General features: G+C 36.7%; 1 protein-coding gene across 1 annotated transcript; it reads right to left on the bottom strand.

Annotated features, from left to right (window-relative positions):
• Positions 1 to 705: 705 nt before the first annotated feature.
• On the bottom strand, positions 706 to 9,779 carry LOC111433415 (ubiquitin carboxyl-terminal hydrolase MINDY-3). The gene is made up of 7 exons (XM_023070469.1): positions 9,146 to 9,779; positions 8,584 to 8,662; positions 4,191 to 4,342; positions 2,849 to 2,972; positions 2,519 to 2,704; positions 1,894 to 1,965; positions 706 to 1,797 (listed from the first exon to the last, which is right to left on the bottom strand). Exons 1-7 carry the CDS (start codon positions 9,535 to 9,537, stop codon positions 973 to 975), a joined length of 1,830 nt encoding a protein of 609 aa, XP_022926237.1. The 5' UTR covers positions 9,538 to 9,779; the 3' UTR covers positions 706 to 972.
• Positions 9,780 to 13,301: the final 3,522 nt, after the last annotated feature.

Here is a 13,301-nt window from a genome sequence, read left to right as displayed (position 1 = left end):
TGGGGGAGGATGTCACAGTCATGCTCGTCCAAGGCGTGTTACCCATGGCCGCATGCCTATGACAAGCCAAACCCTTGTCATGTCTTTTCATTCTAGTGTTTTTTCTTTTGTAGTTCTAGGGCGTATGACGCCTCAAAAATATTATGTCTAGGCCTGCCAGACATGAAATGCCTCAAAATGTACTATAGGGAGATATGACTAGTTGTCAACTTCTCCTTACCCAAGGTTATATATGCTTCTCCTTACCATAGTTGTTAGTTGTCAACTTCTCCTTCCCCAAGGTTATATATGCTTCTCCTTACCCAAGGTTATATATGCTAAAAGATAGTTGTCAACTTCTCCTTACCCAAGGTTATATATGTTAAGCCGTTGTTATCTCTCTCTTGCCAAGCTTATATATGTTAAGCCGTTGTTATCTCTCTCTTGCTTGCTTATATAACGCCTCTTTCTAAAATCTCTCTCTCCTCGTTTTCTAAAACCTTCTTTTAAAATCGAGACTAGAGGCTCGATCATACGTCGCTTCGCTTGGCCGTAGACGACGCAAGAACAAATTGGCTTAACTCACTTGTCGTTGGAAAGTGAGTGCCGCACAATCGTTAATCCACTGCCTTCAGAAGTGCGATTGTGTCACGGTGCACTCATAGTTCATCACCTAATCCACCTCTCCAGGCATGAGAACTTGCTGCTACTACTGATGTTCCAATGTAGCCAAAGCACTAAGGAAGAAATTTTTTATCATACCAGAAACAATTCCAGATAAGCCTGTGTTCAAATAATACAATCCAACACCTCAAAAATTCGAATTTAATGTTAAAGCTACAACATTACACAGAAACTCGTGCACATACACCCTGAAAGTACAATTAATACATTTTATGCCCCTATCTGTGTGCCTTTCAAATCACAACCTCCGTCTTTTTTCGGTATCATTCATGCATTGTGCACAAAGGAAAGCAAAGAAAACAAATCGTACTATACTATACTAGGGGGATCACCAGCCCACCTACAAATGGCTCGAGCCCAGCGTGTTCGGATGCAATCAACCAGCGGGGCATGTTGAGACGGTTCTGGTTTAGAAACCTCGACATCTTTACCAGAAGATTCGTTTCCTCCTGAGGCAGATGAAACAGCTACATCTGCCATGAATTCCTCTGGAGTCCACCTTGGTGGAACCGAAACCCTCAATTTGGTGAGCCGAGGTCTTTGTATTGCAGTCTCACCTCCACATCCAAATTGGTTTCCGTTCAAATCGGACTTGGCAATCCCATTAAAATGGTAAAGATCAAACACTTTTTTACCCATCAATCCTGTCGAATCCTTCAGGCCTCCGAAGTTTTTGTCCAAGTCCAGAATTACCTGCCAGAATTCACTCCACACTATAAATCCTGTACTGCAAAGATGATCAACTTTCTCAGGTTGAAGTTTGATATTGGTTTCCCTGAGAACTAGATGAAAGCCTTCTACACTGATGAAACCACCACCTCCACTCTGGTCTTGGGCGTCGAATGCTTTTCGTATTTGTGACTCCCTTTCCTCCAGTTCATTCTCATCCTGTACCGAGGTGTCGAGGGCAAAAAGAACCGTGTAGTGTGATTCACTCCCAACCACCCATATGGGCCATTTTGGGCATTTAAGAAATTGGCCAACTTTACAGAAATTGAGAGATTCCAAAAGTGTGAGGAACCCAACTTCCACGCTTTTAGATATACCTTTTAGGAACATCCCACCACCTAAGTCCATCCTTCCATCAAACACATTAGGGACGGCTTGTCCACAGAGCAGTAGGTTCACAATCTCCTGTTTCATGATAATATAAATTGCATAAATATCGTACAGAAACCAAAGGAATTACATAATTCAATAATAATAATAAAAAAATGCATATCAAAGAACCTGTGAGGCATGCCCAAATGGAGCAGTGACAAGAGGGAGGCTTGGATCATCCCTGTCTGCTTGTACCATATCCTACAGAAGTAAAATTAAACTGGCATTCACAACATAAAGATCCTAAAGAAAATCATCAGAAACTATCATCCATAATGCAAAGTTCAATTCACATATCAATATTTTCCCTCCACAGAAAGAAATGACAGAAATTGTTAAGTTTGTGGAGAAATACAAAACCAATAATTAGGACTCACAGTGTAGGCAGGCACTTGTACATCATATAAATTTTATTTCAGCACATGACGACAGATCTACACAAATACATTCATCACCATTTTTGCGAGTTCTATTAAAGACATGAGCATGATAAGACAAAATGGATAAACATTGTACTACCAAATCCCTCCTCTTATCTATTTTTTTTTCCCTTTTTTTGGATAAGAAACAGAGTTTCATCATGTTTTGACTTTCTAGAATAATATCTAAGTTCTAGCCACCTTCTACTGCAAACGAACAAGTCTCAATTTCAATAATAAAAGAAGCATATCAATTTGTTGGTCCTAAAATCTTATATTCACAAGAAAATTCAAGTCCCATTACTAGTTGAATGAACAGGATCTAACAAAAATACCAGTCCTCGCGAAAGTAAAGCAGAAATCAGGAATAGCAGGGCGCCCATACGACTCTGGAAGACAGGAAGAGCTGCATCAAGACTCTGTAATGCACTTTCCTGTGATGTGCACGTGGTGACTCTCAGCACTTTCTGCAAATCCGAGCCTGATTCAATTGAAAGACCTTCAAATGCATTTGACATTATCTGTGGGACAGAAAAATATAAATCACATCAAGAATAAAACTAAAAACAAGCTCTTGATGGTCCAACAAGGAAGTGCAATCACTGGATTCAAGCATGACCAACTGATTCTGCAGACACATCAATATCGAGCCAAATCTAACATACCTCGTTTCCTGGACTGTATCCAGATCCTTCAACACTGTTTCCGGGCACACTTAAAGTTGCTATTACAGCATTTCTATTAGCTCCACATAGAAACAATATCTCACCCATGCTTCTGATCAAAGCCCTGCGAAAAGAAGTTTACATCCCTTGAGTAGACAATTTCTGAGCATTTAACTTTTGACCATTATCCTTAAAAAAGAAATGATAATTGCTAGGGCAGTTGCATATAAATTTCTGTTGTGACTTACAATTTCTATTAAGTAAAAAGAAACCTTTTGAGAAATTTGTATATTTATTTCAAGTAAGAAATTGAAACCCTTGTTTGCCTGGTTCCAGAATTTCTTGATGATATGATGGAAATAGGAAAGCATTGCCTATGATTTAGACCATGCCTCCAAGATAAAGAATTCAATCGCAAGAGAAGTACAGTTTTACCCCATGCAGTCTTCCCATGGTATATAGTGTTACACATGGTGCGGCACTTTCCATGACAAAGAATGGTTTCTACAAATATAAACACATGCACATGTACAATGTGCCCGCAGTCATGCATGTTATGTGTATAGATGTTTAAAAGAACTAAAGGTAGCCTCAAGACTTTAATTTCTTTTATTCGGAGAGGCATTGCATAAGCCTTGGGATGAGGCAAAAAACTTAATTTAGACCAAAAAGAGTATAGATTAAAATGAGTTGGCCTAATCATTACACAAAGCATATAGCTCCAAACTTCAGCACATTTGTATTCTTAAGCATGCCTGAGTGTTTAACACTCATTAAGGACTTGGAAGGATTATTTTGCACCTGTTTATGCAAAATGCAGGATGGGTGGATTTCTGACCTTAACTAGTTTGTACAATATTCACGGTTGTGATATGTGGAACACCAGCTTCAGAATATCAAAAGTAAAAAAACACATCAATATATTTTTATGCACAATGCAGAGCGGGTGGGTTTCGACTTTAACAAGTTTTGTACTCAACATTCTAATGCATGTATTATACGAAAGGACATGACCTTTCATATGGCACTTAAATTATCCTCATCCATTAAAATAAAATGCAAGAGATGAGAAACTCATTGCTGGAAAGATAATTTCTAAGCTTAATGAGAAACCTTGAAACTCCAAATGGTGGCCAGAAAATGATATAATACATAAAACTTGCAACTAAATATGCATTTGTACAAGAATGCATGTATTGAAGGATCTAGCTTGCTCAAGTACACAAGTTTCAAGCAGGAAAATTAACAAACTGAACACCAACACCAACATATTTCCATCGGAAACATTTGAGCCTCTACCAAACCTGGAAAAGAGATTATTTACCACACAAAGATTAATCACCTTCTTTTCACATCTTCAGTAAGAGCAGCAAAATTATTTGATGCAACACATTCACTTTTAGACAATCTACTTGAACCTGAATTCTGTGCCAAATTTGATGCAATTTTACCAAATTCGTGGGGAAAGAAAAGAATGTTCTTCAAAACAAACGCCTGTCATAACAAAACCAAATAGGCATAAATAAAATTAATTGTAGACCAAGCCATGAATGTAAATTGAGAATATCAGACAATTAAGATGGCACACAATCATAATAAAGACTACAATAATACCTAAACAGTAGATAAAGATGTCATCAAATTATCAAATTATCTAAAAAGTAGATTCACTTGCATCATGCAAAATGGAAATATTCAAAAGAAGGTAAAATAATCCCTACAAGTCCCATATTTAGCTATGCAGTCAAGAGGAGTCTATTTAATCAAAAGCCTTTCCAAGGTAACCCCAAATTTGGCAGCCACAACTCTTCGACGTATAGGTCTTTTTTAAGAGTGAATCTTCATGGCCATTTTACAACAAGGGCAAGATTTTTACTATGAAGATTACTAAAACCCAATCCTCTAAAAGGCATAGGAGGTTTCACCTCGTTCCAAGCTACCAAATGGGATCCACCATTGGATTCTTTATTACCCTGGTAGAAGTCCAAGCACCACTTAGATTTTTCAGTAATAGACAGAACACCTTCTCAGGGAACCAAGACATGAACATGTAATGCATGGGTAGGTTTAAGAGAGAGGTCTGTAAAAGTACGGACATTCTGCCTCAGGAGAGCAAAATCCATTTCTAGTTTGAGGCTTATTAAGAATTTTCACACAATAACCCTATAGAACTTGGTACTTTAAGGTTCTCCATCACGAGGATGCCATACATAAACCATAGGCCAATGTTCAACACCACAACCCACCCAATCTACCAAACCACTAATATCAGTAGTTGATACCTTCAATTTTAGACTTGTGAGGTTAATGTTAAAGACAGAAGGTGCCTCAGAAACTTTAATAACGTTAAAGAAATTAAACTTTTCCATGTTGATGAAGGAGAAGAGAATGGTGACATCATTAGACTAAATGTTATTGATAAGAAGCTTTTCCCTACATTGAATCACTCCAAGTGGCCAAAATCAAGGCCTCTAACAAGTAATCTGCTATAGCAATCAACAATGCCATGGAAAAGGGAGGTGAGACTTAACAGCCTATCTAATTTGCTTTGCTTATAGAGTTATTCCATTATCCATTAATAATACTTGAGAAGTTTGCACTAGAATGACATGTTATCCACGTTCTCCAACAAGAGCTAAAGTCTTTTTAACTTCTAAAATGGCTATTACAATTTTAATCTACCTTATCGAAAAGCTTCTCAAACCTCAAGATCAAGGTTGATAACTTCTTTTTCTCTCTTCCAATCATCAATGAGTTCCTTTTCAATTAAACAGGAACCAACAATTTTCTTTCCATCAACAATTAAAGATTGGAAATCAGTGAAATGCAGTAGGGACTTGGTAGGACTATTTTTATTTTTTCAACCAGAACATTGGAAATAACTTAGTAAAGGTGAGTGATGAGACTAATATAGGTCCACTCTCTTAGGATCTGCTTTTTAAAAGATAAGGTAGATGTAAGTTTCATTTATACTGGCAATCATAATTCAAATTAGTGTTTTTATCACAGCCATTTTATCTTGCATTTTTTTTTCTTCAAATTTTCCTCTTTACAAAGCAAATATTTAACCCCACATTTAAGAGTTCTCTGATATACTCTTCGATCATCAAGCACAATATCGTCCACAAGATTATCCAAATGTTTAAGACTATCAATAATAGCAAGTGTAAGTATCAATGTTTCCTTACACTTCCTAGTTCCACAAATATTAAACAGGCTTTGAAGAATTCGCTTCGAAGTTCTACCCCAACCTTTCAAGTCCTCACATTAGGCACCAAATCCGCTAATTCTTTTTTTCTACCAGAACAATACATCATATGAAAGTTCGAATCATACATTATACTCAAATAAAAATAGAAAAAAATAATGCAAATTTTGAAATAAAGATAGAAATAGTAGATTTAAAATATAAAACAAAAAAAAAAACAAAAAAAAAAAAAAAAAAACAAAAAAAAAAAAAGACAAAATAACTTCTGGATTAGAAAAATTATAAAAACATGAAGGGAAGTTTCGGTGTTTCTTCCTCTTGATTCTAAATTTTCTCTTGGAATGGAGTGACTTAACTATTATTTTTCATTTGTGATTCTCAATAGTCTTTTGTCATTCTTTGAAGTTATTTCTGGCCTCAAGATTAAGGGGCAACATTCTTTTTTTTTTTGGGTAAAAAATCATGCTTACATTGATAAATATGAAAGAATATACAAGGACATATGAAAAACAAACCCAACAAAAGAATGTAGTAGAAATTACATAAAGGCACTCCAATCTAACAAAATCAAACCAAGCTCATAATTCCAAAAAAAAAAAAAAAAAAAAAAATCTAGTGATTGATGCCCACAATGAGGTATTAGACCTCACTAACTCCCAAGCCTCGTCACAAACCGCTCAACCTCTCTAGAAATTTGACTATTCTTCTAAAGCTAGAGCCACCACAAACACCACAAAGAAACTTGCATGCCACAAAACAATGCCCTTCTCACGAAAAGGTGAGCTCAGGAGAACCTCCTCAATCACTGCAAAACATTCCCAATGCCAAACCAAACATAAATTAAAAGAATCCAACCAATGGGCCCAATGGGACTGGACAACCAGGCAACCCCACAAAAGTTGATACAAATTCTCAACTCAACACCTACGAAGGATGGATGCACCATTGCATGAATAACACAAGAAAAGAATGTCTCCAGATGCGGTCTACCTCTCCCATGAAAAACCTGACAAACATCGAAAAATTTACCTTCCTATGAATCTTCAAGAGGAGAAAGCAAAGGCAGAAAGGGGGAGGAAGGGCCTAACAGCAATCTAAAGAAAGAGGTGCAATATAATCTATTAGATGGATCTAGGGTCCAGTACCTAGCGTCCCTCCCCTCAAAAAAAAAAAACACCCTTGAAAAGTCGAAAGAAGACACAAGGCCTCTCAATTAGAGAGTGTGCAAAAAAACCCAAGGGAAGTGAAGTTCCTCTTTGTTCGACTTTTCTCCTTGTATCATCTTTATATAATTGGGAGTCCTTATATGTTTCTGCTTCAATCTCCTCTTTGCTGGGAGGGACCATGTAGCAAGAATGTTTGCTTTTGGTTTCCTAAACATTTGAAGGATTTTTCACGTGGTTCTTTTTTTTCCCCTTCTAAGTGGTCCTTCTGGCTCTCCTTTATTTTCCTTCTTATGGAAGGTCAAAGTCTTTATATAATTGGGAGTCCTTATATTGCCTAGAAGGTCAAAGTCTTTAAATGGCAAGACTTACAGAGAGTGTCACCTTCCATCTTATCATGATAATCTTTTGGGGATAAGGGCAGCACTCTGTGGAGTGCTGGGTTTTATACTATTTTAAGGTGAATCTAGATTGAGATAAACAACAGAATATTTAGGGGGAGTGGAAGGAGTTTTGGTGAGGTTTAAGGCCTCTCTTGGTGCGTTTGTATTTAAATAATATTGTAACTGAGACCTTCCTTGTTTTGTTAGGTTAGGGTCTAACGTAACTCCTTTTTTGGGCTCTTATTTGTTTTAGGCCATCTGTTTTTTTGTTGTTGACCCGTGCTTGTTGGTCCTTGGGAATTCTATCATTTTTCTTCATAAAAACTCAATTTCTTCAGTGGGGAAAAAACTACTATACATCACTTCCCTAGGCCATCCACACGAGGACAAGAATCTAGCATCAAATATTTTCCATATCTAGCTAGTGATTGATGTCCATGAAAAATCGAGTTGAATTTGGCTATACAAATGTGCCAAGGGATCTACAGTCAACCATGTACTTAGTTTTAGGTTAAATCAAAATAAAATAAGAAGAATTATGTAACTATCACAATTTAACAATTGTTGGTTATCCATCAGAGACATGTTTCAAAAGAAAATTCACGTTTCGAAACTCATAGTTATCACAAAGTAAGGACTTGATGTAAAATTATCCACAAATAGACTGGCAAACAAAAAAATAATCTCCAAGTCAACAAAGCCTAGCAGGTTGCATCAGAAAGATAAACACTCGTATGTAATACTACTACTAGCCTCAAATTCTCCTTCTTGTTTTTTTTTTTTTTTTTTTTTTTTTTTTTTGAACTAACAGGAAAACAATAAACGGGGGAGGACTTCAGAGATTCCTTACGGATACCATACCCATAAATACATGTACAGAGTAAGAAAAGGCAGATATATTTGAAGCATTACAATTTTCAACTAAAATGTCAAATTAGATGTGCGATGATAAAGACTATATTCTGAGAAATCAGGGATTACTTGAATAGTCGCTAAGACGCCACAAGGGCCACCTTCATGCTGCACTAAGCCCATTGACGTTTCTGGATCGGGGCTAAACCTATAGAAAGTTCTTTACGTATTAGCCAGTGTGGGAATTGAAATGAACATGCCATACATGTTTTGATTTTCTTATAACATAAAGTAAAACTTCGTAAACCAGTTTTTTCAAGGAAGGAATGGTACATTTCAACCAAAACGCAATTAAAATTTGCCAACCATTATTTAAGTGGAAGTGAACCAAAATTGATGAACTCAAGAATGAAAAAGAGATGCTGTAATATATAAAGAATCAATTTCAGATACAGATATATCGACAAAATAAGGCACCTTTTGAATTTCTAAAATGTGACGCCCTATTCTAACTAGGAGCCGTCTATTCCACTTGCAGCCCTCTTATGCCACAATATCGTTCCTTTATCATACAAAAATCAAGTTGCAACATAAAGGATGATAGCAGAACCAGGACATATATTAGACTAATACCCATCCCAAGACCTAGACTTCCCTCAGAAGGCGATGCTAGAACAGAGAATTAGCACACCTTATGCCCTGATTGCTCCATTGCGCAAGTATTTCTTTGGAAACCTCGTCCCCGAACACCATTGAAAACAACTGGTTCGCTTCACTTTCCAACATTTTTTTCCCCAAATTCACGTCCTTCACACTGAACTCCTTCTCTTTCTTCACCGACTTCGATGCAGAGCCAACTGCTTCAGAATAGCTTTTAGAGGCCAACATTCGCTTCTCAGCAGCAGCAGCCATAAGCTCCCGCTGCATCCTCCGGGTCTTCACTTCCGATGACTCCTCCGATGAGAAAGTCGGAGCTCCGACTGGGGAATCCCTAGGCTTGCTACGTTTGGGTTCCGGCGGAGAGAGCTGCTGCATGCTCATCCGTAGAGCTGTCCGGAGGTCCTCCTCCTCCTGATCCGCCATTGAATTCCCGCAGATCCGGGAGCAACAAGCCCTAGCCTAGCCAAATTAAGGCGCACCAATTCCAACAGCTTAAATCAATAAAATCATAAATCTGTTGCTGAGAATTGAAATCAAACGGAAACAGGACGAATTCGATGAGACTCGCAAAGAATTCGACCCTAATTCCTAGAAGAAGCAGGTGACAGGAGAAATTTGGAAATGATGACGAACATTTCTTTTCCTTCTTTTCTACTCGCATTTGGGATTTGCAATTTATATGCAATTGCGGAACTGACCGAATGCCAGCTTGGAGTTCAGAAACGGTGTCGTTTAGCAGACCGATTTTCTAATCCCTATTGTTACCCCTCTTTCTTGTTTCCCTTTCTTTTCCACGGTTTATTTTTCTACTCTTCTAATATACGTGTTATTCCATTTTTTTTTAGTATATATTAAAATTAATTTCTTAAAAAACAAATTAAACAATAATGTGATTGGTTTATAAAAGGAAAAAATATATATTGTTACGATAAAATAATTTAAATGCTTTTAATTTTCATGGGGTGGGACGGACGAGAAATTCAATCCTTATTCCCACGAAATTCTCAATTTATTTTTGCAAGCACTAGAGAGGAATTTTTGCATTTTAATATATTTTTTAAAATATATATATTCATCTCAAATAATTTTTAATAGATAATTTTCAAGTGTAAAACATTATAATAAATCTAATAATATTTCCTAAGAAAAAAACATGATTTAATACTTTTAATTGGTAGGGTTGAGGACTGAGAAAATAATTCCCTCTATTTAACTAATAAAAAGAAATTTCTTCACTCTCTTCTTAATTACGGCATATTAAATATTTATTTTTTTATTCTAAGTTTTGAACTTTGGCAATCTTAAAAGGCTGAATTTGAAGATGGGAATGAAGAAAAAATGCTTAGAAAAAACCTAGAAACTCAATAAAAAAGATACAAAGAATGAAATATTAGAAGAAAAAAAGTCGGTTAAAGTCAATCAATGGGCAAAATGGTCATTCTGGCCCCTCGTTTCGAGTGAGGATTCTGTTAGTGCCCTAATCAGATTATTATGGATGAAGAAAGAAAAAGATAAGGAATAAGGAATAAATATAAACGCAATCCCGGAGAGCCGAATGCATGAATTAAAGGCTGCCACGTGTCACACTAAGGGCGCTTGTCTCCCACCCTTCAGGCGCGAGTGGGGAGCCCTCCTGACGCGTGAAAGTGCGTGTGTAGGTTGCTTTTTGCCCTATTTGACTTTCGTTTGACTGTTTTTCGCTTTGATCTCAATACTAACCCTATTTTGACTTGAGTGAGGACCTACAAAAAGAAATTTCAGAAGATGTAAAACTCTAACATCTTGAAAAGCTCGCTCGAAAGGGCATGCTTCATCCCGATAGGCACGCAAACTTTAGGCAAGCAATACTTGTAGGGATCACTAAGACATTATGAGATGGTTAGAGTAGGCATGTTTAAGACTTTAAATGGACAATTTTAGATGAGAATGCATTATCAATATGCTATGAAAACTTACCATTGTGCTCCTAGAATGAGGTTATGAGATGCATGCTGATCTTATTTATGAGTTGGGCAATATGGACAAGTATGATACACAAAAGGTAAGAAATTACCAAAACACCCCTATTATGAGATTTGTGATTGATGTTTTTATATGATTTTCTATTGTGTTAGAAAGGAGAATGGAATTTTGTGATCTATGCTCCGGACTATTGATTGATGTTATCTCCCTATTAACCTTGTTTGTTTGCATGAATATTGTAGTTTATGTTTTCAGTGCTTTAGGTGATTAATATGATATCTCCTTAACAAGCTTGCACAAGTATTTAGAATATGTATAACATTCTCTAGGTAGCAAACAATAGGATAACTTCCCTAGCAAAGCATGCACAAGAGAACTGAGTTAAGTTTAGGGCACTACAGCTAGAGCGACTTACATGTTGATCTAGGTCAGTATGTTTCTAGTAGACCCTACATCCTAGGATCGTGAGCAACGATCAAAGGCTTAGACCTATATGCACCTAGAGTATGGAATAGCTCAATGAGCTAGTCCTATATGTCCTAGAAACAAGAGACAATTTAAAACCTCCTAGCACCCTTAAGAACCTAGAAAACCTCCATACATCAAGAATGACAGCGTATGATATCATTAGACATCCAAGATTAACTGTGCCATCTGTAGTGTATAAATCTCAATATCATCATGTTTGGAGATCATTAGAGCCATAAATCCTCCTAAAGATCCATTAGAGGCATTTTTGTCATTTTCCACCTTGATCATGGTTTGCACCCCGAACATGCTTCTATGACCATGAAACAAACACAATCATTTATATTCTTATTACTAAGTCTCACGTTAAGCTTCCAATCATTTGAGGTTCTTTAGACCATGAAACATTACAAGGACACCATGAATAAGTCTAAAAAAAAAAAAAAATTCAAGTTATTTGGAGTTCATTTAGACCATGAATTATCATAAGCTCGTAGTAGAGAAAGTTTGGTTATTTTATTCTTATCGCTTAAGGTCTTCAACATGCTCCTATGGCAATAACTCATGATTCATTTAGTGGGTTAATTTTTTATCTTATGATTCTTGAGCAAAACATTCAATTTAGGTCCTTAACTCATGGTTTTTTTTGCCCAATCCTCTCATATTTACTTATTTCTAAATTAATTTAGGGTTGTTGGGACTCTGACATGATATGAATGAATAGACCAGGTAAAATATGCATGTTAAATGTGATTTATTGTTGATATTGTCCCCTAGAAGCATGATAGGAGGTTGATTAGTATTATGTAGGGACGGTTGAGGTACGGTCCCTAGTCATAAACTTACATCGACTAGTGAGGGTCTACTTCATATATAGGAATGTGACATCACCCACTTAGGACCTATGACACATTAGAGGGCACTATTGAGGGAGCTCTGATTGTGCCTATTGGAGGGCCTATCTTGCACTGTTAAGAGTTTGGAATGACTTAGAGATAAGGGGCTTCTTAGGTACTATTAGGGGAACTTCCAACTAGCACTCAGTAGTAGGCATGTAAGAAGTTTATAAGGAGATCGGAGGTTGCCTATAAAGAGTGACAACTCCTCCATACCTGCTAGACTCACTCTAGAGTCCGAGATAGATGTGAGCATCTCGACTTATGCTTAGGAAGTGTGATGACTAGATGGACCGTGAGAAGTAGAAAAAGAATGGTCGAGTGCACCTAGAACCCTAATTATACTCAAATGGATGACTTACACTCTTGACATAGGAGTAAGTTGAGTATATGAATGTGAGAGCTTAATAAAGCTACATTGAACCAAGCTATGGAATTGGCTAACTCGAGAACCCATGACAAATTACATAACTTTAAGAAACACGAGATAAGAGAAGTTTCGATGTGAGCTTACAACCTAGTTGTTTACCCAGTATTTTAATACTCATTCTTACTATTCTTCGTTTTTCAAATGGATCATAGATTATCGGTCATTGGCAGGAGCATATGGAGCCAATCAGATGCAAGGAAAACCTTTAAATTGAGTCTTTGCTTTCTATATTGATATTTTGAATGTTGTTTTTGGAACTCATGTCATTTCTAAACGCTTTATATAACTTACACGAGCATGTTTGTATGTTTTAACGTTTTCAATGTAAGACTCCTCTTATTAATATTTAATTAATTCCTTGTGTTATCTCTTTAACAAAAAAATGATTGCCCTTTTTACCCTTACATCTACGTGACAATCCACAATTTGAA

This window comes from Cucurbita moschata, unplaced genomic scaffold (assembly GCF_002738365.1).
Source record: "Cucurbita moschata cultivar Rifu unplaced genomic scaffold, Cmos_1.0 Cmo_Scf00042, whole genome shotgun sequence".
In the NCBI taxonomy this organism is placed as follows: Eukaryota; Viridiplantae; Streptophyta; class Magnoliopsida; order Cucurbitales; family Cucurbitaceae; genus Cucurbita; species Cucurbita moschata.
This window is presented reverse-complemented; position numbering and strand designations above follow the sequence as displayed.

Bases quoted from the DNA above. Each gene is read 5' to 3' on its own strand.
- LOC111433415 (XM_023070469.1), bottom strand. From the start codon at position 9,537: ATGGCGGATCAGGAGGAGGAGGACCTCCGGACAGCTCTACGGATGAGC. The intron at 4,343-8,583 runs GTAATCCCTGAT...TTGTTATGACAG, and splicing joins GCGTCTTAGCGACTATTCAA to GCGTTTGTTTTGAAGAACAT. The intron at 1,966-2,518 runs GTATTTTTGTTA...TTACTTCTGTAG, and splicing joins CTTTACTTTCGCGAGGACTG to GATATGGTACAAGCAGACAG.